At 46.9% G+C, this 25,270-nt stretch overlaps 1 protein-coding gene across 3 annotated transcripts in view; it reads right to left on the bottom strand.

Moving 5' to 3' along the window:
• SCUBE2 (signal peptide, CUB domain and EGF like domain containing 2) overlaps positions 1-25,270 on the bottom strand; it is a 71,804-nt gene that overhangs the window by 30,915 nt on the left and 15,619 nt on the right. The window contains exons 4-13 of one of the 3 annotated variants that reach the window (XM_053925472.2): positions 23,644-23,778; positions 18,870-18,995; positions 16,159-16,275; positions 15,341-15,430; positions 7,331-7,447; positions 6,295-6,417; positions 3,768-3,884; positions 2,308-2,430; positions 1,772-1,888; positions 1,446-1,532 (exon numbers count right to left, since the gene is read on the bottom strand). In XM_053925472.2, the coding sequence (XP_053781447.1) occupies positions 1,446-1,532; positions 1,772-1,888; positions 2,308-2,430; positions 3,768-3,884; positions 6,295-6,417; positions 7,331-7,447; positions 15,341-15,430; positions 16,159-16,275; positions 18,870-18,995; positions 23,644-23,778 (1,152 nt within the window). The remainder of the gene's footprint in view (positions 1-1,445; positions 1,533-1,771; positions 1,889-2,307; positions 2,431-3,767; positions 3,885-6,294; positions 6,418-7,330; positions 7,448-15,340; positions 15,431-16,158; positions 16,276-18,869; positions 18,996-23,643; positions 23,779-25,270) is intronic. The other 2 variants (XM_053925473.2, XM_053925474.2) reach the window with 2 other exon arrangements.

The following is a 25,270-nucleotide window of genomic DNA, read 5'->3' as shown; positions in this document are numbered from 1 at the left end:
CAGTGCTCAAATATAACAAAGGGATGGCCTGAAGCAGCCTCAACAGTGAGGTAACACAGGAGGTCTTTTTTGTGCCTTTCCGAGCAAGAAGACCAGAATCCCCTAGTTCAAATTTGGGCAAGACTGATGAGGCGGATGGGGAAGGGCAGATTCTCCTACATAAGGCTGTTGCGGGAGGACAGGGCTGAGGGAGCCACCAGTCCACGAAACGTGGCCAGGGTTTTCAGGATCGGGGAGGCCCCCAGCTTGAGGGGCTCATGTGCAAAACTTTGCTCTGCACCCACGGTCGGTCTTAACCATAGGTTAGGCTCTGGAGCCAATGACCAGGACTCAAACTCTAGCTCTTCAACTTGTGATGAGAACTTAATCTCCCCAATTCTGTTTTCTCATCTATAAAATAGACATCATTATGGTATCTACATTACCAGGCTGTTGTTGTAAGGATTTAATGAGATAATGCAAAAAAAAAAAAAGTTCAGCCTACTACCTGGGACAGAGAAAGAGCTGAGTTACTTGCTTGCACACCCTTGGGTGGCCTAAATGGCCAAGTGACCTTCACTGAGGGATGTGGTGAAACACAGCATGACGTCTGCTCCAGCTCGGCCCCAAGCTCAGCCAACAGGAGCAGTGAATAATTACGCTTGCGACTCTGGATTCAGACTGCCTGGTTAAAATCCTTGCTCCACTGTTTCTTATCAGAGCCACTTTGAGTCCGTTATTTCACCTCTCTGAACCTCAGTTTCTTCTCCTGGTTAATGACAATAACAGTACAATTGCCCCGGAGGGTTGTAATATGGATTAAATCAGCTAACGCAGGAAATTCAGTGGCCGGCACACTTTAACTGTTTGGTCAATATATGCGGGCTGTTATCGTCCTGCTCTGGATTCCTAGCTTTGCTCATACATGTGGTATGACCATCGAGAACCACTTCTTCATTCACATGTTCTCACAACATATCACACAGATGTCTAAATCTGGGAGGACAAGGCTTCCTAAAAGCTTTCAATGGCTTAGTCTTTTGACAAAGCAGAAAGGGTTCAAGGTCCTTTCTCTGGACAGAAGGCTTGCTGCCCCTGTCAGATCTATGTCTCTCTCCACCAATGCCATGTGTCTAGGCACCCTTTCCTGCTGGGCGCCCTAGGGCATGGGGAGTTTGGGAGACCTGAGTTTTCTGGCCCCAGAGCTCTGCAGGCCTCTGCCCAATGTGATGAAAGCTCCAGGGCTGAACACGGTCACACAGCACACAGGGATACTGAGTACGTATCTGTTGCGCAGTAAGTCACATGTCAGGTGTCAAGGCCGCAGGCAAGAGCGTCCTGTAACAAGCTCATGACATCAAAGAGATAAAGAGAAAACAGAGACAATGCCCAAGAGCAGCACCCCAGGAATGAAGAAGCCTGTTGAGCACAGTGAGCCCCAGAGAGGACACACATTTGGTAATTACCCCCGAAAGCAGAGTCATTTGACTTTTGCTGTTTGTTCCTGAGAGGAGAGGAATTGCCGCAGGTAACAGAGTAGGCCTCTTGCAGTCCTGACAGACAGAACGTGGATTGTCAACACGTAAGCGAGGTTACAGTTGCTCCTGGTAGCAGACAAAATCACCCCCCAACCCTACTGCACGCAGACCACTAGGAAAACACCCAGCACATGGGGTATCAAACAGTGGCCTCGGGTGATTGGGGGAAGCCCTTTGAGGGCATCTAACACCTAAAGGCCGGGAAGGCCGAGCCCTGGCATGACAACCTGCCCCAGAGACTGGGACCCACTCACCTGAAGAGAGGTGAATGCCAGAGTGACATCTGAGGAAGCACCTGTCTCCTCCGCCACTCTTACCGCAATGCAGGGACACGTGGGGTGATACGCTAGTGGGCAGGACCCCCTTCACTTCTAGACAGGACAAAATATAGTCACTTACAGGAAGAGAAAGACATTTCCAGGTGTGACAAGGATAGCTGGGTCCCATGTATCAAAGGCCCCAAGGAAAGAAGGTAGAGCTGACACTCAGCACAGAACACAAGACGCCAGGCACTGTTTCCCACCAAGGTAAAGGAGCTACTTGTATGCTGTTTTTCTCATGCGAAAAAGCAACCAGGAAAACGGAAGTGAGTTCCAACCTACGCAGAAGCACAGAGGCAACGCCAAAGAGCCTGCAAAGTATCTCCTGTTTTTGAACTGTTTCAAGAGTGGCTGCTACAGCTAATTCGGGGGAGGCGAATTCAGGGGCGGGATGGTCAGCCACCCTCTGGGTCCAGGCAGACGTGGGAGAGCGCCGCTGGGCCCGTGGGGAGCCGCTGACAGAGTCTTACCCACACAGTCTTTTTTATTCCAGTGGAGCTTGTATGCAGGGTGGCACTGGCATTCGTAGCTGCCCACCGTGTTCACACAGACCTGCTGACAGCCTCCGTTGTTGATGCTGCACTCGTTGGTGTCTGGGGAACAAAACACGCTCCTGTCACGCAGCCCCTCACTGACCCGGCGGGCACTGTCCTTCGCTTGAGGAAGGAGTAGGAGGGGAGTCGCATGGGTGAAACTCACTAAACAAAGGGGAGATGCTGACTGCCTTTAGGATGTGTCCTTGGCACCGGCTGACCCCATTCTCCACTCAGGGGATTTCCCCACACGAGCCTCGCCAGGACAGTGTCAAGTTCCATTCTTGACCAACCACTCCCGGATTAGGGACACTCAGAGAGGGTCACACTCTACTTTCAGTTGTCCGAACTCAGATGCTGCACAGGCTTCCAACTTAAAACTCTGCCATCCTCTGGAGCCACATGCTAGTCAGCCAGACAGAATTGGGCCCCCCACTGGACAGTTCATGTAGTTGAACTACAGAGAAGGAAAATGACTTGCATGAATGTCCATCAACCTGAGACTGAGTCCAAGTCAAAGGTGACTCTAACTAAAACCCAGATACACATCTGTATTCAAGGAGCAAGCCCTTGGGATTTCTTGATGGACTGGGAGAGTGTGTTTTTTGCAATGCTAAGAATGTGTCGAAAAAAAGAAGATAACATTGTCTATAGCAAATCACTATTATCCATTCTTCTTAAACACGGGACACAAAGACTGGGCAGAAAGTATATAGGCCAAAGCCTCAGACCCTTGGCATCACCTTGAAGTCCCAGATATTCCAAGTCAGAATGTGAATCTCTAGTCTCAAAGATTGCTGAACGAACGTGATCAGGGGAGCAGAGTGGGAGTCATTTGGTGCCAAATCTGATTTATTCCATAGTCTACTTGACCATAAGGACAAATGACATCAGAACATGTTGCTACATGGGCACCGAGCAGAGAGAAAGTCAACGGTCCAGCTTCCAGCTCAAAGGCCTGCTCAAAGACCAACTAAAGGGCTTGAACAAGGCTTTGCAGTCAGTTCCTACACGCGGCAAGGCTGTGGAATTGTTGGTGTCCTGCCAAGCCTCTCTGAGGACTGTGACTTTACTATCTGCTGGGAAGCTCCAGTGGGTAGTACCATCTCCTGAGAGACCCTCCTATTCTCTGAATAAAACTGCGTCAGTAAACTCAATGAAGAATTCACAGCTGAAGAGCTTATCTCTCCTGTCTGCTCCATTTCACACTTGATGTGTTAAAGCGATAAATGGAGGCAGACTCCCTTCGCAGATGCCCCCCTTGAGTCGATGGGTTCAATACCACTGTACAGGAACTGGAATGTCCCCTTCACCCCTCAATGGGGAAAACCTAGGGGTAAGTCCTGTTCCTCTACAGGCCCAGTCTCCTCTGACTCCGAATGGGGCATTCCGCTCACCTCCACAGTGGGTGAGGCCATAGAGGGTGTAGCCTTTGTTGCAAGCACACGTGAATGTGCCAGGGTGGTTGATGCAGCTGTGGTCGCAGGTCCTGTCCAAAGAGCATTCATCCACGTCTGCAATTGTAAAGGGAGAGGGGATCTGAAACCAGTTCTGAAGGACGGGTGGAGAGAACACTTTTACAAAACACCAGTTACTGGGGAAAACAGCACAAACAGAATAAAACATTACCTGTCTGTTCTCCCACTCACTTGTGTTTAAAGACAGTGTTGAGCAGCCCACAATAAGTATCCTCAGTGCCAGGACCCTTCTTTCCAAATTCTGTTGCAAACTGCACTTGCCTCAAAGGTCAGTTGGTCTCTCTCACCCATGCTTATTTGCAGGGCTGAGTAATTTAAAATATTGAATTGAAGCCAAATGAGACAGCATATGTAAAAAAACTTTGGAAGTGACAAGGCACAACCTATGCATTATTATTGTTATATTACTATTGGTAAAATAGCAATAGTAATTTTAGAAGCCAAGGGAAAATGAAAGGAGAATACACTTGGGTTGGAGATAAATCTGGTCCCTCTCTCTTTGATTTTTCCAGAATGAGTCTTCTGGCCTGAGGACGCCAGCTGATCCTGGTTTTAATGCCTCCTCACTAAAAGACTACATTAACGCTAACATCCTTGCTACTTTTCTATTGCATTCACTGAAATTTGGTGTTAAACCTCCAAGATGGATCCTCTTAGCCAATCCCTTGGTTTTCCTCCCCATGGTTCAGTCCCATGAGGCCCCTCCCGACCTGGTTCAGTGTGGAGACATCCCTGGCTTCTGCTGAGGTCCCGAAAACTAGCCTCAAGACTGCACTTGTGGATCTAACCATCTATTCTTTCCTGCAGACTACAATTTCAGAGCCTCCCTTCCTCAGCTCTCTGCGGGGCTTTGACAGAGTTGTAACTTATGTCTCTAAATGAATAAACCAGGGCCAGCGCAGAGCTCAGTGGAAGCCAACTAGACCATCGCTGTATCTCTTTTCAATGGCAAATGTGCTGCAAGAAACTACATGAATAAAAAACACAAACATTTGGGAGGAACTAGAAGAATAAAAAAGTGAAATAAAAAGGGCAAATTCTTGCAACACCTCTTCTTCCCTAGCTTTTCCCAGAAATCCTGGCAATTTCTTCAATAAATTTGTGCTGTGCAAATATTTGCACTACCAAGACTGATCAGTGAAAAATGAGAAAAAGTCTGTTTCTTCCCCAGTAATTGATGTCACGCCATGAACTCTGTTATTAACATCAGCCAGTTGTTGAGAAAGTAGACTCTCCCAGTAGCTGACTTTGGCTGCTCGTGACGGGCTTTTGCTTTGCCAAAAATAATGAGATCACTTTCCTAATTTCTTTTTAATGTGTTTACACAGCTTAAACGGTATTCCTTGCTCTATACATTATGAAGCATTATGTAGAACAGCACATTTGCTTTCCAGGCCAAATGGATGAAAACCCGCAGTGACTGTCTAGAAGGAACTCACTGAATTTAAAGGGGACTGTGCTTGAATTGCCTGACAAAATATGAATTAAGAAGAAAAATCCAAGAGAGAAACCTAATTCATACTATAAGGTTTTCTTAAAAAGGTAATGTTACATCTTCAGTACCTGAAGTGAAGTCAGATATTATTTTCTGAGTTTGCTTTAATTCTGGGATTTCTAACGAAATTAAGTTAGACTGTTCTTATTTCTAGAAATGGAACAGGGATAAATGACAGCAGGTCTTTTCTGAGACCTTCTTCCTGAAAATACAAGTGGTGCCCCCTGCCCAAAAGCGTTTCCTACCACCCCAAATAGTTACTCATATATCAACAGCTGCCACCCAGAGAAGTTCCCTTGCCGCACCTGATGCGGGAGGGGCACATCTGAGTCTGCAGTCCTGCCCCAGGACCAACCAGCCCTGCCTCCTTTCAATCCCCTCCCTCCCTCCCTCCCTCTCCCCAAGCTCCAAGGCCACTCAAACAAGTGCTACAAGGAAGAGACCAATGGGTACATGATCCTGATTATGGGTTGACCCCAACTTTTTGCTGGGAAAAGGTATGTTAACTAAATCTGCCTATTTTGCCACTAAATTTTGTATATAAAATCCACATTAAAGGACATTTATAAGGTGGTTCCCTTTGGAATACTCTCCACTCTGCTTTAAGCACTGAAGAAAAGGAAAAGCATTCATTATCTCAACACCCTAAAACCACCCTGTGTGCATGCCGAGATCCAGTGCACTCCTAGCAGAGAGCTCTGCTCTGTTCACACCAGATGCGTTCCTTGAAGTGTTCTCTAATCACTCACAGCTTAATTTCCAAAATATACCTGTGAGCTACATCAGTGTTTTTATGCTACCTAAAAGATGAAATAAGTGAGACACAGGTTGGAAGTGGGGTTAATGACTCGGTTGAGAAGCCCAGTGAGCCACTGTCTGCCAGGGTGGGGTCCCGTGTTCTTCACGCCAACCAGCAGGCATTGCACAGCACAGCTACATTTCAGCACATACCTTGGCAAGACTTCTCATCTGTTAATAATTTAAATCCCTTTTTGCAGCTGCAGTCAAAACTGCCCACGGTGTTTTTGCAGAAATGATCACAACCTCCATTGCGGCTCTGGCACTCATCAATATCTGTAACAGGCAAGCATCGGCAAATCAGACAGCCATACTTGCCACAAATCCCTGAAGTACTATTGTGTGTGCTTCATTATTGTCTGAAACAAAAACAGACCCATAGAAGCACTTAAGAATGTTCGCTGCTGTTTTTAATCTTACGCATGTTTTCTTGCCTGGCTTAACCAATTTTGAAAGACAAGAGTCTAGTCCCCTTGAGAACTGTGGCTTGTATTGCCCTTGACCAGCATTAGGAAACAATCTATGGGACAGAATTCTGATGTCCTGTTATATTCTCATCCTTATCCTGCTCTCTCAAGATAAGGTGGTTCCCTTTGGTATACTTTCCATTCCAGTTTAATCATTAAAGTTATAAGGAAGTAGAGTATTTGTTTTGGCAAATTACACAATGATCAAATAGCCTTAATGCTTTTAAATGATTCTGATACTCAAATTAATCTTATCTTTTCTCATTTTCATTTGGTAACTGGCTATTTACTTTTTGGCATGTTGAAGAACTAAGCCTTTATAGTCTTGCCCATGAAATACTAGCAGCTCATTGGGGTCGCTATTCATCAGCAAAAGATAAAGGTACAGTTATTCATTAGGTTTCCTGGATAATAATCTTGGCTGTTATTTATGATATGTTACTATTATCTCCTACACATGTTCCCTTGAACTTCTGCCTTCTTCTAATGAGGCCGCTGCCTGAAATGGATTATTTGATATTTGTAGAAGCTGACCTTCTCAACAGTTAATGTAATTAAGTTGGTTCTAGTTAAGCTCACTCAATTATAACCTTCTACTAGCCCAGGGAAGAAAAGCTCCCATCAATATAAACCATAAGCAAATCTGGAGTCACACCAGAGGTGTGGAGGGGAGGAGGTGCATTTATCCCCACACATTAGCAGCATGAAGAGTCACAGGCTACCTTTGCAGGTCTTCCCATCCAACTGGAGAGTGAATCCAACGGGACAACTGCAATGAACACCTGTCGAGGTATCCTTACAGGTGCGATCGCAGCCTCCATTGTTGACAGCACACGTTTCTGACAAGGAGGTAAATAAAGGATGTTAGCTTCCTGAAAAAAGTGCTAATACTGGTGGGAAGAAAGAGATATTAGTGCAATATCCATACCTAACAAACTTCATAAAAGCCAAGAAGTATGGTGGGGCATTCATGGTTTTATCCCCAAGTCTCTGACACCTGCAGGTGAGATAGAGGGAGAGCAGGTGCAGCTCCTCCCACCCATCTAAACAAGTGACATTTCCCAAGGAAGCTTGATGGGGCGATCAGAAGCGTTAACATGTCTCTCCCAACCTGCTGAGCCTTTCCCTCCACTGGCTGATATGAAGCCACTAAAACTTCCTGTTGGTCCACAGCCGGTGACCTGCTAAGTGTGAAATATCTGGCAGGCTAGATGTGAATACAGAACATAGAAAAGGGCTGGGAGATGGTCCTTCCTTAATCCTGAACTCTCCCCCCTTCTATATTAGTAACGGGCAAAGCAAGAGAAGCTAAGCCTTGCACACCCCGACCATTCTCTTGTTGCAGACCAATGGCTTCTTCCTTACAACTGCCATTTAACTCAGATTAGAGCTTACTTTCCATGAAAGGAGAAAGAGCTGTCAGAACTACATAAAAAGTTAGTCACAGTCATTAAAGAGCATCTATAGAGATAAACTATAAGGGAAATGGCCGTGTAGTTCTGCATTTAGTACAATTACTCCAAGTGACAGACAAATGCTCTTCAACATTCATTCGATTGATAGCATGTAGGCAACCTGATTTTACTACCATAACTACCTCATTGTAGAGCGTGGGGGTTCAAGCTTAGTTCTGAGTAAGATATGACAGACAGGACATACACGTTTCCTGTTTCCTCTCAAAATATCACTAAAATGATGTTTTAAAGAACAAATCTGTAAAGATGAAGAAAATAAGAGAGAATGGTGACTTCTGGCCAAGATGGTGGCATAGATAGATAAACTGTGCCTCCTCCAACAACCAAAAGAAGGGCAACAACAAATTTAAAAATACGAAACAACCAGAAATGCTAGAAAATCAAACTGTATGGAAGTCCACAACCAAGGAGTTAAAGAAAAAACATTCATTCAGACTGGAAGGAGGGGCAGAGATGGGCAGCCAGAGGGGAGAGGACTCTCAGCAAGGTGGCAGCTGGCAGGTAGGGTGATCCTACATTTGCATGCAGATAAACTGGGAGGAACAACTGGGGAGCGAGACAGACCACGCAACCCAGGGTTCCAGCTTGGGGAAATAAAGCCTCAAAACCTCTGATTGCAAAACTCTGTGGGGTTGAAGTGGCAGGAGAAACTCCCAGCTTCTAGGAGAGTTCATTGGAGAGACCCACAGGGTCCTAGAAGGTACATAAACCCACCCACCTGGGAATCAGCACCAGAGGGGCCCAATTTGCTTGCTGAAAGTGGGGGAAGTGACTGAAAGCCACTGAGAGCAGAGCAAGAGGCATTGTTCCCTTTCGGACCCCTCCCCCACATACGGCACCACAACAAAGCAATGTGTGTCGCCCTGCCCTGGTGAACACCTAAGGCTCCACCTCTTAGAATGTAACAGGCGGGCCGAGACAAAAAGAAAATATGGCCCAAATGAAAGAACAGATCAAATCTCCAAATATAGAACTAAGCAACAAAGAGATAGCCAACCTATCAGATGCAGAGTTCAAAACACTGGTAATCAGGATGTTCGCAGAAATGGTTGAGTATGTTCACAAAATAGAGGAAGTGAAGGCTATGCAAAGTGAAATTAAGAAAAATATACAGAGAACCAACAGTGAAAGGAAGGAAACCAGGACTCAAATCAACAATTTGGAACAGAAGGAAGAAATAAACATTCAACCAGAACAGAATGAAAAACAAGAATTCAAAAAAATGAAGAGAGGCTTAGGAACCTTTGGGACAACTTTAAACATTCCAACATCTGAATAATAGGGGTGCCAGAAGGATAAGAAGAAGAGCAAAAAATTGAAAACTTATTTGAAAAAATAATGAAAGAAAACTTCCCTAATTTGGGGGAGGAAATAGACTTCCAGGAAGTCCAGGAAGCTCAGAGAGTCCCAAAGAAGTTGGAACCAAGGAAGAATACACCAAGGCACATCATAATTACATTACCCAAGGATAAAGATAAGGAGAGAATCTTAAAAGCAGCAAGAAAAAAGGAGACAGTTACTTGCAAAGGAGTTCCCATAAGACTATCAGCTGATTTCTCAAAAGAAACTTTACATGCAAGAAGAGGTTGGGAAGAAGTATTCAAAGTCATGAAAAGGAAGGACCTACACCCAAGATTACTCTATCCAGCAAAGCTATCCTTTATTATGGAAGGGCAGGTAAAGTGCTACCCAGATAAGGTCAAGTTAAAGGAGTTCATCATCACCAAGCCCTTATTGTATGAAATATTAAAGGGACTTATCTAAGAAAAAGAAGATAAAAAATACGAACAGTAAAATGACAATAAACTCACAACTATCAACAACTGAATCTAAAAAAACAAAAACAAAAACAAACTAAGCAAACAACTAGAACAGGAACAGAATCATAGAAATGGAAATCATATGGAGGGTTATCAGCGGGGAGGCGGAGGGGAAGAATGGGGGGAAAGGTAGAGGGAATAAGAAGCATAAATGGTAGGTACAAAATAGACAGGGGGAGGTTGAGAGTAGTATGGGAAATGGAGAAGCCAAAGAACTTATATGTGCGACCCATGGACATGAGCTAAGGTGGGGGAATGCTGGTGGGAGGGGGGTTGCAGAGTGGAAGGGAATAAAGGGGAGAAAAAAATGAGACAACTGTAATAGCATAATGAATAAAATATATTTTAAAAAGATAATAAAAGAGAAGACACTAGATGAGAGACATCAGATATGCTGGAAGTGGCATGTTTGAAGGGGCACTGACTGGCATAGCAGGTACTAAGTTACTCTAGAGGCAGAGGTGAGGATGGAGGTAAAAATAGGAAGACTGATTGAGAGTCTGTATAACAAACAAATAAGCCCCCAAATTCCCCCCTAAATTCCACAGCCAGATGACTACCCCCTCCTTATTGGGCTACAACAGAGAAATGTATCCTGGGGAAGTGGGGCCAGAAAAGAACTGGACTCAAGGGCATGAGCAATAGCAGAGGCAGGGCAGTAAAGTCAATGAAAGTCTATACCAGGGATGTCCAACCTTTTGGCGTCTCTGCGCCACACCAGAAGAAGAGCTGTCTTCGGCCACTCATTAAATACATTGCAACATGTAATCACACACACAAAAAATCTCATAATGTTTTAAATAAATTTACGATTTTGTGTTGGGCTGCACTCATAACCATCCTGAGCTGTGTGTGGTCCCCGGGTTGCAGGTTGGACACCTCTGGTCTCTACCCTGAAAGGAGAGATGGCAAATTCTTACCCCCTACTCATCTGCCACAAGGCTGGCAGTCAAGCCTATATCCCCCCTGCAGGAGATTGAAAGATTCCTCTGCAGATAAACTGACCTGCCCAAGTGAAAGACCTATAGATACTGGCATTTGAGGATCTCCAAATGAAATGGCTAAGTCACTGCCTAGTCACCTAAGCATAAGGCCCACCAGCTGACAGAATATTTAATTGGCTTTTCAGTATTTCACTATTAAATATGAAAAGTCAGTCAAGAGTCACCAGACATTTCAGGGAAGCCTGTAATGGGAAATAAATACAACAAATCAAACAAACAGTAAACTTGGAGGAAACAAAGATAATACAGAAAACAAAAGAGAAGTTTTTTAAAATCTTATAATTAATTTCCTTAGAGGGATAAGAAAAATATCCATGAAACAAAAACAGGTACCTACAACAAAAGACAAAAGTAAAACTCCTGGAATTTTTTTTTAATTTTAATTTTTTTAGATAGTGGGGAAAGGAGGGAGAAAGAGAGGGAGAGAAACATCAGTGTGTGAGAGAAACATTAATCAGTTGCCTCTCGCTTCTCACATGCCACCCCAGCTGACAGTCTTCTGGGAGCTCCCCTGTAGGTAACTAACTGCTTTGCTCTTGCTGCTTTTAAGATTCTCTTTTTATCATTAAACTTTGGCATTTTAATTATGATGTGTCTTAGAGTGGGCCTCTTTGCATCCATCATATTTGGGATTCTCTGTGCTTCCTGGATTTGCATGTCTATTTCCTTCATGCCACTAGGGAAGTTTTCTTTCATTATTTTTTCAAATAGATTTCCAATTTCTTGCTCTTTCTCTTCTTCTTCTGGCACCCCTATGATGCAAACATTGGATCACTTGAAGTTGGACCAGAGGCTGCTTACACTATCCTCGTTTTTTTGGATTCTTTTTTCTTCTTATTGTTCTGATTGCTTGTTTTTTGCTTCCTTATGTTCCAAATCATTGATTTGATTCTTGGCTTCATCCATTTTACTGTTGTTTCCCTGTAAATAGTTCTTTATTTCAATTAATGTATCCTTCATTTCTGACTGGATCTTTTTTATGCTGCCAAGGTCCTCACTAAGTTTCTTGACCATCCTATAAACAGTGTTTTGAATTGCACATCTGATAGATTGCTTATCTCCATTTCGTTTAGCTCTTTTTCTGGAGTTTTGATCTGTTCTTTCATTTGGGCCATGTTTCTTTGTCTCCTCATTTTGACAGCCTCCCTGTGTTTGTTTCTATGTATTAGGTAGAGCTGCTATGACTCCCTGTCTTGGTAGCATGGCCTAATGTAGTAGGTGTCCTGCAGGGCCCAGTGGCACAGCTTCCCCTATCATCGAAGCTGGGTATTCAAGGTGCACCCTCCATATAGGCTGAGTACACCCTCCTCTTGTAGTTGAGCCTTGGTTGCTGTTGGCAGATCAATGGGAGGGATTTACCCAGGCCAGTCAGCTGCAAGGATTGGCTGTGACCACTGACCACCAGCCTCTGCCCTCCATGGAGGATCAGCTGTGCAGGGGCAGAGTGCTGCTGCTCCAATGTGGTCTGTAGCTGTCCACTGGGTGGGCAGGCTCTGTGGTTTCCCAGGTGGTGCAGGCCAAGGTCAGCCCTGACCTGTGTTCCGCCTGGAGCCACCCTGCATGAGCTATAAATCATTCTGAAATGGTTGCTACTTGTGCTGTGCTTGGAGATTCTCAGGAAATGCCAAGTTGTGAATTAGGGCTGGCTGCTGCTAATGCCAGGCCTGGGGCCACTTAGCAGGAGGTACAGGGGCTGGGAGCCACTGAGACCAGCTGCTGCTTGTTTGATAGTATTTAGGAAGTTGTGAAGCATGAGCCAAAACCAGGCATTCACATGGAAAAGTCACAGTTAACAGTTTGGGTGGGACTGCAAGTTGAGTGGGATGGAGGTTCAGGGGATCTCCAGGGCGCGGGCAAACAGTGTTAGCCAGGTTGATGGAGTCTCATATGTGGCACCTGCTGCAAGCTCCTTCGCTCTGTGGCAGGAGAGCTCAGAAATGGGACAATGGCCTTTGCCTGCCATTCTGTCTGAGAAAAAAACTGTCTTCCAGCTCCTGCCTTGATGCCAGTCACTTCAGTTCCTCCCTGTGTGCCACTGGTGCCTTTCAAGCTGCTACCCCAGTGCAGGAGCTCAGAGAGAGTGAATCTGAGTAAATCCATATGTGGGTTCTTTTAGGAAAACTGCTTGGGACTCCAGAAGTTTCTTCTACCAACTCAATCCTAGCTGGTTTTTGCAGCCAGAAGTTATGGGGACTTACCTTCCTGGCACTGGAACCCTGGGCTGGGGTGCCTGGCATGGGGCTGGAACTCCTTACTTCTCAGATATCCCTCCCAAACTTTTACTCACCATGCTTGGAAGTGGGACCAGCCCATTCTGTGTCTCCGCTCCTCCTACCAGTCTGGACAAATGTGGTTTCTTTATTCCATAGTTGTCAGACTTCCATTCAGCTCAATTTCTGATGGAACTGAATGATGGTTGTTCTATATTTTAGTTGTAATTTTGATGTGGTTGTACAAAGAGGCAAGTCCTGTTTACCTATGCTGCCATCTTAACCAGAAGTCCTCCCTGAGTCAAATGCTCAATAAAAGGCGAAAGTGGAATAAAAGGCATTTTCAGGCATGCAATGTTCTTTATAAAAATCTATATTTACCCATGTAAACTAACAAAAGAGAAGACGTGGGGTCTGTGAAGTGAAGGGAATTCCAGGCTGGAGCGAAAGGGAAAGCCCAGGTGAGCCACGTACAGCTGGCCCAGAGACAGGCCCCACCAGAGCAAGTGGGAACCTCAGAGCAGACTTTTTCAGAAGAACATGGAATTAATAAGTTAACTGCTATATTTGAGCACATTGAAAAGGGTTCTAGAGCTCTGCCAGGAATTTGCAAAAGAACTGGTAAGAGGTACTTAGAAAACTAAGCAAACAAAGAAAATATAATCATAGCACATTACGTGACTCACAGGTGAATCATATTCAGATATGCACTGTCACAATAATGTAAACAGGTAATAGAGTTTAAATCGTGGTAAAACCATATTTAGGGTATGGAGGGAGAGAGAGAGATGGGGAGGGAGCAGAAGAGAACTGAAACCTAGTGTTGTGTAGTAGGAAGTCAAAAGCTAAAACTGGCACATCAAGAAATAACTGTACAGTATCTCAATAAAAGAGGAAAAAGACAAATAACTGCATAGACTTCACTATTCAGAAATATGGGGAAGGGGAGTCAGGAGAAGAAACAACTAGAAGAACTAAAAATTGTTGCCTCAGGCAAATGGGATGAGGGAATGGCAAGTTAGGAGACAAGGAGATGATGCATTTCATTATAAGCTTCATAGTACTAATTAAGTTTTTTAAGTTTTTATATTATTCATATGTACTACTTTGATTTAAGGCAATCAAAACCAATAATTTTAATAGGACAGAAAAGAGCTCAGAAATGTTACCTCCGGGTGACCAATGGTTACTCAGTATCTTACCTGACTACTAAATCCAGAAACTATCAAAAGATAGGTTTTGTTAAAGTCAAGCCAAGCTTCCTCCAGAATAAAAATGGGTCAGAGGGTCTGTCTGATTCCCACGCCCACAGCCACGGCCTCTACTTCTGCTGTCATCTCCAGCTCCACTGTCAGACCTGCTGGCAGACCCTCCCACACCCCACGGCCAAGTGCCACTCTCCTCCATTCTTCTCTCCCAACATTAACATGGGCTGAAGTCAGAAAGAGGAGACTCAGAGGACAAAAATAACAGACACATCAGCGCACTAAGCTAGGGGCTACCCAAAGTGCCTCTCTGGTCGTCGTTACTGAGAAGGAAGGGAACGGAATGTTCCTGACCACCCACTCAGCCCCAGGCGTTGGACTCTGCACGCTTGGGCATATTAGTATCTTAATTGAGCTTCCTGACAACCTGAAGAGGTAGGTGTTATTACATCTATTTTATTTTATTTTTTTTATCCTCAACTGAGGACATGATTATTGATTTTAGAGAGAAGGAGGGAGGGAGAGAGAGGGAGGGAAACACCAAAGTGAGAGAGAAACATCGACCGGTTGCCTCTCACGTGCCTTGACTGGGGATGAACCTGCAACCTAGGAATGTACATTGACCAGGGACTGAACCCGCGATGTTTTGATTTACAGGATTACGCTCCAACTGAGCCTCATCAGCCAGGGCTTATCACATGTATTTTAAAGAAAGACTAGGAAATGGAGGCTTGGGGCAGCTTACCAGGTGCCACAGAAAGCTGGAGGGGGGGGGGCAATGAGGACATTAACCCGGCTATTCTGAGGGTGTGGCCGGCGCTCTTCCCACAACACAGGGGCTCAGGTGATGATTAAACAACAGCAGTGGGTGAAGATCAGACACAGCCTGGCTTGACAGGACCTGCTGACCCCCGTCCAGCTGGCCTGAGGGCACCTGGGTCCCAGGCTCAGGCCTGATGTAGTTGGGGAGGGAAATGGACAATGACAGTGGCCAGGGGAGAGTGGGTGAGGCACCTACCCATGAGCAGCCGCCGTTTCACCCGTTTGTCCCCATCCGCCACCGACGTGGCGTTGCTCTCCGTCACCTCCAGGGCAGTGTCCTCTCGCTCTGCAAGAAACACAAAAGAGCACAGTTCTCGGACCGAATGAGTCAGATTATTCATCCCCTGCACAACCGCTTCTGCTGAAACCCCAGACACGAGAGCAATGCGAGATATGTGACTGTTCACTCAATAAAAATGTGCGGCAATGGGGCTCTGTGGGAAACGCGGCATGCGAAATGCATGCAGAGCCTTAGTAAACATTAAATATGGAAAAGATTTCTGAAGCACACTGTACTGACCAGAGACGCTCGGGAATGCAAGCTTCAGATCCAGCCAGTACCCTGAGTCCAGGATGAAAAGAATCTTATAAAATGGAGTTAATAGGACACACCATGGCAGATGGGGCAGGCATCCCATCAGGAGCAGGCAGCCCTGGCTCCTGCTGACATGAAGGCCACTGTGTCATCACACACACTAGATTTAACTTGTGTCACCCAAACCCCTCAGCATATATTGTCTGGTCTTCCAGATATGAGCTTCAGAAGAAACCTCGTTTAGGAGAGCTGAAAGGGCTTTCTCAGGTCACACATGGAGAAAGGGACCCCATTCCCTAAACCACTCCCACTGCCACATGAGAAGCAGCATGGGACCATTTGGGGACAAATGCACTGGCAACACCTGCATCTGGTGCCAAACCCCATTAGCAGTTGGTCAGGGTTATGGTTAGAGTTAGTTAGGGCTAGGGTGGGGCAGGCTGGGGTAGACTCTCAGCCAGTACGGGGCTTCCACTCACCAAGGCAGCTCCTCCCATCTGTGTGCATCTTGTATTGGGGATGGCAGCTACACTCTGGACCTTCAGCTGTATCCTCACAGGAGTGCTGGCACCCACCGTTTCCATGGTTACAAGTCACTGAGAGGAAAATGAATCAATGCATAAAGCACTGAGATTTCCACACCCAGGGCTGCGTCTGTGCCAGAAGAACTCTGATTTTCATTCAGCAAGTATCTGAGTCCCTAGTACACGCAGGGCGCTGGGCACTGGGCACGGGAGAGATGACCCCGACTCAGACCCTGTCTCTGCCCATGTCAACAGGGAGTCACAATATGGAATGTGGAAACGCTGAATGACAGATTTGAGCAAAATTATATTGAAGGTTGAGATGGGAAGGTGGGGGGTGTAGATAGTCACTCTTTAGGGGAACTCAACAAAAGATTCTTAGACTACTGCTTTGCTCTTTAGCAGTAGTTTGCAAAGAGAAGTTTGCATATTAACACGGCGTACTGGAGCTCTGGGAAACACAATTACACTTTAGGTCTGGGACAAATAGACAAAATTTAATTTGTACATGTGTATAGGATTTCTCTCATCAGATTGCATCTGGATTAGTTAGAAGGAAGGCGGGTAATCAGAGGAAACGGTGATTCTTTGCACACAATTAATGCAATATTAACCAGTAATTACAAAGACTATGTACAAATGCATTGATGACAAGCCAAAAAAAAAAAAAAAACTAACTACAAAACTATCTGCTCATCAAACCGAACAGTGGTTACCTCTGGCAAAGCAAATGGGAGGAGGAAGGTTATAGTTTCTCTCCACACTTTGGACTGTTTGAATTCTTACATAGGCATTGTAATTTTTCTAACTCAAAAGAACTAACTGCATATCTGGTGTGAGAAACTTTTCTGTGATTATAGTTATGTAAAAATTGTGTTATGCCTATGAACAACTAAATAAGAATATGAAAAAAGTGAAACAGCTGGTTATATGGCAGAATTCTGAATCTTTGTTTTCTTTCAAGTATGATTACATTATTTGAGCAATGACATCTTAAAAACATTTAAAAATTTTTAAAATAAGTTTTCAGGTATTCTGTTGGCCCCTGAAAAAAAAACCTGAAATGCTGGGTCTCACTGCACAGGTCTAGGAGGGTCTGCATGCTCCTTCGAAGATACCTGGAGCCAGGAGAAGTGGTCCTCACCCTGCCCAGTCCCTGGCTGTCCCCGGGGACAGCCTCCCTTTTAGGGGCCTGGAGAGCCTGTCAGAGCTTGTTTGTGCTGGTGGCACCAGCCCTGGTTTGTCAGGCTTTGGGGCTGCTCTCTGCTTCGTGGTGGAGACAATGGAAAGAAGTCTCTTACCTGCGAAACTGTCTCAGCTCAAATCGTTATATTGTACACCTGAAACTAATATAATGTTTTGGGTTAATTATACCTCAATTTAAAAAATAAAAAGGAATGCAGTGACTTAAAAAAAAAAAAAAAAACAATGTCTCTTCATCTTGTAACCACTAAGGTCCACTCACTGTAAACTACCATCCCTAGCAAACTGCAGGGGTTTTCTAGAAGGTCCATGGACTTGGGAAGAGCTCCTAAAGGGAAACCCTCAGCGTTTCCTCCGGCATAAATCATGGTTCAGGAACACCTTTAGGGGCCGGTTGTTTCCTATTGTCCGAGGGTGTTTCATTAGCATATTTCATCGTTGTGGGCGGCTGTGTCCAGACCGTGTACACCACTCACGGATCCATCAATCTTAACGTGTGGGTGGAGCACCTCCTGCGGCAGGGCCCCAGGAGAACAGTGAGAGGCGAAACTAGGACAAGATCCCAGACTGGAGGGTTCATAGTTGGGGAGAAACACGTGAACACACAATTTAACCCCAAGTCTCGTGCTAGAAGTGACTCTCTGCTGTGGGAGCCAAAATACCAAACAGTGGCTGTGCTGAGGCCATCGGGGAGGACTCTGAGGCAGGACAGCATGGTGACTACGAGCACAAGCCCCAGTGGCAGGCGGACCCAAGCTTGAATCCTAATTTGTTCACTTAATCCCTGAGTGACCTTGTCGCTTTACCTTCTCCACTGTTTTCTCAGCTAAAAGTGAACATAATAATACTTTGCTCTTAGGCTGGTGATTGTAAGGATTAAATACGACAGGGTACATCTTCGGACAAGACTTTGCACATAATACATGCTTCCCCAAAGGTAGACATTACCCTTGTCATTTTTAGAAGTCATGCAGGATGTTGAAAGTTGAGTGAGAATTCACCAAGCCAGGAAGGGAGGAGTGCTTGGAAAAGGCGTGTGGGCATGAAAGAACACGGGCTGTTCTCTGAAAGGCAAGGGGTTGGTGTTTGGGGGGAAAAAAGAGGTGGGCAAGGCTTAGAAAAGAAGCAGGAACAAGGTAGCAAAGAGCTGGGATTGTCCAATGAGGAAATTTAATTCAGTTCTGTGGGAATGGGGATACCCAGCCCCTAAGGTCACACTCCTTCCTCCTGAATTTCATTTCCTTCTGATTGGTTCCTTTAAAAAAAACCATTTCCCTTCCCTTTGGGGGACTGACTACCCTTGTGCAGTGAACTGAGTGCTCAGTGGAGGTCAATGTCACACGCCAGCTGCGTTCCCTGCTGCTGCTGTGCCAGGAGGTGGTGGTTCTGATGCTGGGCTGCCGCCACCAACAACTCTGGGACAGGATGGTTCCCAGCGCAGGTGTGCACCCGTCTATACTTACAGATGCAGTCTCTCTGGTTCTTGGCCAGCTCGAAACCAGGCCTGCACTCGCAGGCGACGCTGCCCCTCGGAGCCTCCTTGCAGATGTGACTACAGCCATGATTCTTATTCATGCAGCTCAGACCCTCTGCAGAACAGAGCAGCATGTGACCAGGCGTGAGCCACAGACTTGCCTGCCTGCGCAAGTCTCCAGTAGCCCCACGTTTTAAAAAAACATGTCATTAAAATCAAAGCAGAGACATGAAAAATCTTATGTCACCTGAGAGATAAGATGTCTCAGTTCTCAAAAAAAAAAAAAGGAGGAGCCCCCACCAATAATCAGAGCCTGCTGACCCCAGGAACTGGTTACCGGCGCTGACCCAGAGTGTGAAGAGGAGAGGAGGGTGCTCCTGAGAGAGCCTGCAGGTGGGCTGAGGAGGGGTCCCAATGCTTTCACACTCTCTAGAAGATGATTTTCAGAAAATTTCCACCTTCCTCTCTCCCCCAGCCAAATCCACATTTGGGTGGTGACGGTGACTACTGTATTTTGGCACCACAGCCATGGTCACCTGTCCAGGGACCTCTCCCGTGTGACCACCCTAGTCAGTCCCTGGGCCCTTCTCTCAGCAAGCTTGGGGCGCAAGCCGCTGACAGTGTCGTACAACAACAATGTGATGACAAGGAGAACAGAAGGAGACCTCCCACACATGGTTTGCTCTGGCTGCTGTGTAACCCTTTCGGGTGTGCTGAGTGTCATTAGGCCCAATCTTGTGGTAACAGTGGTGGGAAGGGGGAGAGGTGGTTACTTTCCTGGATGGTTTAACATATATAGAAATGACGGGGCCGTAGCAAAGTATACGTCCGTGTAGCTTGCCAGCATTGTGCCTCATCTCGAAACCCACTGAGACCTTGTCGCCTGCCAGCACTCCTAAGGAACTATTACCACACCCAAGAGTATTCTCAAAACATCCGCTCAGTTGGCAGTGCATTACTAATGCGATGCTGCTTCAGTTGTGTGCAATGCAGCTCTAAGACATCTTTGAAAGTAGGGATTCTGTTCTCATTGGCTCCCTACTCACTTTCCACTTTCTCATATTGGAAGTAACACCGTTTAAACCTAAGTACCGGTGTTTTCGTTCAGCTTCTCTAGGGTCCCACACTGTTCTGTACTGTGCCCCTGAAACCTTAGCTCCTTGGTTCTATGGAGGTCAAAAGTCCCCTCTCCACCATTCTACCACAGACCCATTGATCTACGCTGAACTGGGAAAACTGTTTTCATACAAACAGATGTCATTCCCATTTCAAAAGATAGCACAACAGCTAATACGTCCCATACTCTCTTAAAACTATCTTGGTTTTTATCTGACAGTTACGAGCTGTTTGAACTCTGGCCCTCAGTTGCTGAAGGTGCTGGGACTCATTCGCCCACGCCAAGGGCTGCTGTCCATTAATACAGAAAGAGGCTGGCACTGGATGAGTGGAAACCTCTCTGCTCTGGCTGGTGATTTCTGAAGACGTTACTTTCTCCTGGTGCTGAGACAGCACAGGAGGTGCTTCTGGAAGCAGTGTCCTGTCCTCCTGAGAAGGCACAGCGAGCATTACATTTGTCCTTAGGTCAGCAGAGCATTTGAAACAACAGGCGCAAGGCCCTGGCTGGTGTGGCTCAGTTGGTTGGAGCACTGTCTGGTAGGCCGAAAGGTCGTGGGTTTGATTCCCAGTCAGGGCGCATGAGCAGGTTGCGGGTTCGATCCATGGTTGGGGCATGTACAAGAGGCAACTGATCGATGTTTCTCTCTCACATCGGTGATTCTCTCTCTCTCCCCGTCCCTTTCTCTCTAAAAGCCATAAAAAACAAATGTCCTCGGGAGAGGGTAAAAAACAAATTAAGAAAAAAATGACAAGTGCCAGGAGCACCAGGGGTGCGCGTGACAGCGCCCAAGAAAAGGCGGCAGTAACACATGCAAAGTGCACTCCCCAAACAGGTCAGCTGCTGCTTCTTCTTCTTTTTCACTCTCTTCACAAGTTCTGTTAACACTTTCGCAAAGTGACCTTTGCTGCCTCAGAGCAGGAAACAGTTTGTATGAACCGTGTGTCAGATGCTGTGGAGATACACAAAAAATTGCCACTGATGTCACATTGGAGCCAGCTAGACCCAAATTTACTGGGAGACAGTGGAGCTTCGAATGGCTCTGGAGGTGCTGAGGGTGTTTCAAGAGGTGACAGGAAGACTTTCAGGGTACAGTGACTCAAACAAGGCCACTGCTGATGGGGTGGGGTGGGGGGGCAGATGCATCTGGTCCAAACTGGGAGGCCTGGCCATGGTGTTCAGGGATGTTATTTTGCCAGGAAGGAAACCGCTCAAAAATGTTAGAAATGCCCATTCGGGTGGTCCCCAGGCTCAGGGTCTCAATGAAAAATACTTCTAGGAACCAAATAAAAATATGCCTTGCCAACAGGGTGAGAAGCGGCGCACGAAAGGGCGGGACGGGCCCCGCTGGGGGCACAGCCCCTTCCTCACGACCTGACGCCTTCCCCACTGCGCTGAGAGGGCAGCAGGACAAACCCCTAAAATATTCTCAGAGCAGACAAAACAAAAGGGGAATGCTCACTTTGAGAGCCTGAGCGCCCGTGAATAGGGACAAAGGCAGGCGGGCGGATGTCTCTCTCCAGCCTACCCCCATTACATGGGTGAAAACACACGGTCTCTCCGTGAGAGCTTTGGGGTCTCTCAGAATTAAAATATATATATATATATATCAGTGGTTGGAGCTGTCCCTCCGAATCAGCTATTAGGATCCCCTACGTTGAAGAACAGTTAGCAACCAATTATTCAAAACGACAGCTACACTAGAAAATACTAGCGTGCAGTGTTACCTTCTTTTAACCATTTTTTTGGAATATCAACTGTAGGTTTTAAAGTCTATTTCAATACAGTTTCTAAGGGTTTCATGTGCATGGCGGGGGGAATCCTAGCGGAGCTCGGGGTTTGGGGCTTTTCTGTTGTGAGAGGTGGAGGCCGATGGGCGGGGTGTCGGTCCAGAGGGCAGAGATCTGCTGGCTCTCGCCCACACGCACTGGCCAGGCTGTCAGCCTCAAACCCAACAGAAAATCACAGCGAGCGCTTCCAGACCACAATGCAAATTCTTGGACTTTGGTTTTAGCTCCAGACAAATACGTTCATTTTAAATACTCTTCGGGGGTTCCAAGAATGTCTGATTTGTAGAAAATCAGAAAACACAGAGTGTGGAAGGGAACTGCCTTTGTATTTACTTCTGTTACAAGGAGCCTGTGTCTTTAAGCGGTCTAGGGGGCTTGCTGGAGGGGAAAAGGGGGCCACCGCTCTGGAAGTGCAAGGCTAAGGGATGAGTATGGCTTTGTGAGTGGGCGGGCTCCACACTGGGGGGGTTCAGGTAATGGCTTGACCTACAGGCCCCCCACTCCCTGCCTGCCACCAGGAAAGAAAGCCAGAGTGACTTCTCAGGAAGCAGCTTTGAGCAACCGAAGGGGAGATGCCCTGGGATCAGATCACTAGAGCTGCTGGCCTCTTCATTCTGCCTCCGACGGGAAGCAGAGCTCACCCAAGAGTCCAGACAGAGCGGCAGGGAAAGGAAATGCAACTGTTACTCTAACACGCCCGCAGGAGACAGAGTCCTGCTGGATTAGAGCCAGGGTGCAAACGCCCAGCTCGAACGCGGCCATGAGCAGGCCGGGCTGGTGGGAGCCATCGAGCCCTCGGCCCGGGGTTTTCTCTGACCATTCTCAGTGCCCAAACCGGGTTTCCAGTCAGATACAGGGAAGGAGCCATCATTCTTAGGGAATGAGGCAAAAAATCACCTTCCACAAAGAAACCCTTGAAAAGGCACTGTAACCACAATTAAAATAATAAACCCATAAATCTGTGATTAAATAATAGAAGAGCTTAAAATGGCCTCGTTCTTAAGTTATAAAAATGGATAAGTAGCACATACCAAAAGGACTTAATAGTCTAATATTTCGGGCACTTCACTTGAAAACAGGCACAGGCAACCCTGGGAGAAGAAATGCAGCCACCAAAATGTGATTATTTGGCTTACAAAAGAGCATAGAAGAATTAAAAGCATGTCATTCGGTGAAAAGTGGCGACTGGCACATGTACTCAATGCCTCCCCCTCCTGAGAGTCCACTGAACTAACAGAGGAATAAAAAAAAGGTATACACTCAAAGAAGAGAGAAGAAAAAGAAGGCCACCAACAGAGAATAGTTGTCTGCAAATTTAGGGAGGAATGGGAAGTGGTGACAGAGAGCCCTAGCCTGGGGAGGGGTCCCCTGCCTGCTGGAGCCTCAGAGGCTTAAGAGTCCAGAAATGCAAAATACAGGGAAGGCCAGATCTAGCTGGGGGTGATGACAGAGCAAAGCTCTGGAAGTCTCCACAGGAGGCTCCAGCCCTTCCCCACCCACCCTGAGCAAGAAGCAGGCTCAAGCTTGGTGCTGTGGTTTGCAGCACAATTTTGAAAAACTTGGCAGACTGTCCATTTCTCCTGGGATATCTAGTCATGTTTGAAATGTACTCTATTGAAAGATTAGAATCAGAGAATGTGAGAGTTTGAAGAGATCTCAGAGCTCAGCCACTTATTTTGCCAGGTGAGCCAGGTGAAGGCAGCAAAGCTGAAACAACTCATCCACAGTCCCCCACTAGCAGAGTCTGGCCTACTTTCTATAGGCCATCCTTCCCTTCTATGGTCACTGACGGTGGGGGACCCTCAGAGGGGGGCACCTCCCCCCGACCCCCACGCCAGCCCACAGCAGAGCAGAGGTACCTTCTGAGCGGTGAATGCACGTGTGCTGATTGTCACTCAGGAAAAACCCCTCCTTGCAGTGGCACTTGTAGCTCCCCAGGATGTTGACACAGGTATGCTGGCAGCCGCCGTTGTTCTCCAGGCACTCGTCCACATCTGGAGAGGGGAAGGCTTAGCCTTTGCTCGTGTGGCTGTTTCAATACCCCACCCAGCCCCACAGCTCAGGGACGCCTGCTAAGCAGAGATAAGCTTCCTTTTCCAGTCCCTGAATTACAGAAGCTCCAAGAATTGAAGCCAGTGGGACCCCAGATGATTAACTGACCCTCATGGGTCTGGGGCTCACTTAAAAAAGGCCTTCCCCATGCAGACAGGATAATCAATCAGTTCAGTAAATATTGACTGAACACCCTCTCTTTCCAAAGCACAGAGCTTGTGCTCGGGGAGGCAGTAAAACAGAGGAGCAAGACCAAATTCCCTCGTTCTAAGAGCATGCCCTTCAGGAGAGGGAAAGAGACAAATGTACAAGTAATTATGAGATATGGTAAGAGGTGGCACAAAGGAAAGGGAGGTCACATGTGGTTGTGGGGTGTCAGGATGGGTACTATGGAAAAGCTGGTGAAGGATGGGCCCTGCGGGATTCCTTCAGTCACAAATCAGGAGGAGGGCTTCTAGGCAGAAGGAGGAGTATGAGCACTGGCGGGAAGGCTGGGGAGCACGGAGTCTGTTCAAATAACAGGGGGTTGTTTCCCTGGGCTGTAGCCTGGGTACAAGCAGGGAAGTTACAGGAGACAGCTGGGAAGATCGATTTGGAGTCACACTGCAGAGAACCTTGAGTAACAAGCAGAGAAGGTCCTACTTCATTTGGGAGGCACTTGGAGCAGGGGTGACATGGTCAGATCCTTGTGTTGGGAAGAACAAGGCAGCGGCTGAGGGAAGGACAGAAGGGAGGGAAGAATCGAAAGCCTGGGAGTCCAGCTTCATACAAGTGTCTGAAATTGCCATGCCTGGTACTAGTGGGTGACCGGACCTGGGCCTGGCAGTGGGGATGCCTAGGAAGGAGGAAATAAAAGAGGACTGTGGACAGGTGCCTGCAGGATGGGGAAGCACGTGGGCCTGCGGTGGGGTGGCCAAGAAACATGAGCAAGAGCAGCACTGGGTATAGAGGTGGGGGTGGAGTTGTGGTTGGCCCCGCCCCGGTAGGGAGGTGACAGTGTACGATGCTGGCGCTCAGGCCTCGGTCCTGCAGGCGGTGGGAAGCCTCCCCCTGGAGTTGTAAAGACAGCCCTGAAAACCACTTACTTGTGGTGGCCTGACCTAGGCGAGCTACCTGCGAATGCCAAAGGCAGGAGTGTGGGAACGGGAGAGGGGAGCAGAAAAGGGGCACCAGAGGTAGAATTTGGGAAACTACCAGGGGCAGGCGGAGGTAGAGGAGACAGCTGGAGCCCCAGAGAAGGGGCCATCAGAAACACAGGGAGGGAGAGATGCCTCGCCCAGTGCCACGTCCCCAGGGTGAGGTTAGGGGGCTTTCCTTCCACTGAGTCACATGCATGTGGGTCCATCCATACGCTTCCGGCCCTGCATTCCCAAAATTGTTTTTTTTCAATTTGTACTTTCTGACCCCTCAGAGTCTTTTACTTGTCCATCTCCA

This window comes from Desmodus rotundus, chromosome 5 (genome assembly GCF_022682495.2).
Source record: "Desmodus rotundus isolate HL8 chromosome 5, HLdesRot8A.1, whole genome shotgun sequence".
Taxonomy (NCBI): Eukaryota; Metazoa; Chordata; class Mammalia; order Chiroptera; family Phyllostomidae; genus Desmodus; species Desmodus rotundus.
The sequence above is the reverse complement of the archived record's forward strand: the minus strand, read 5'-3'. Positions and strand labels throughout refer to the sequence as shown.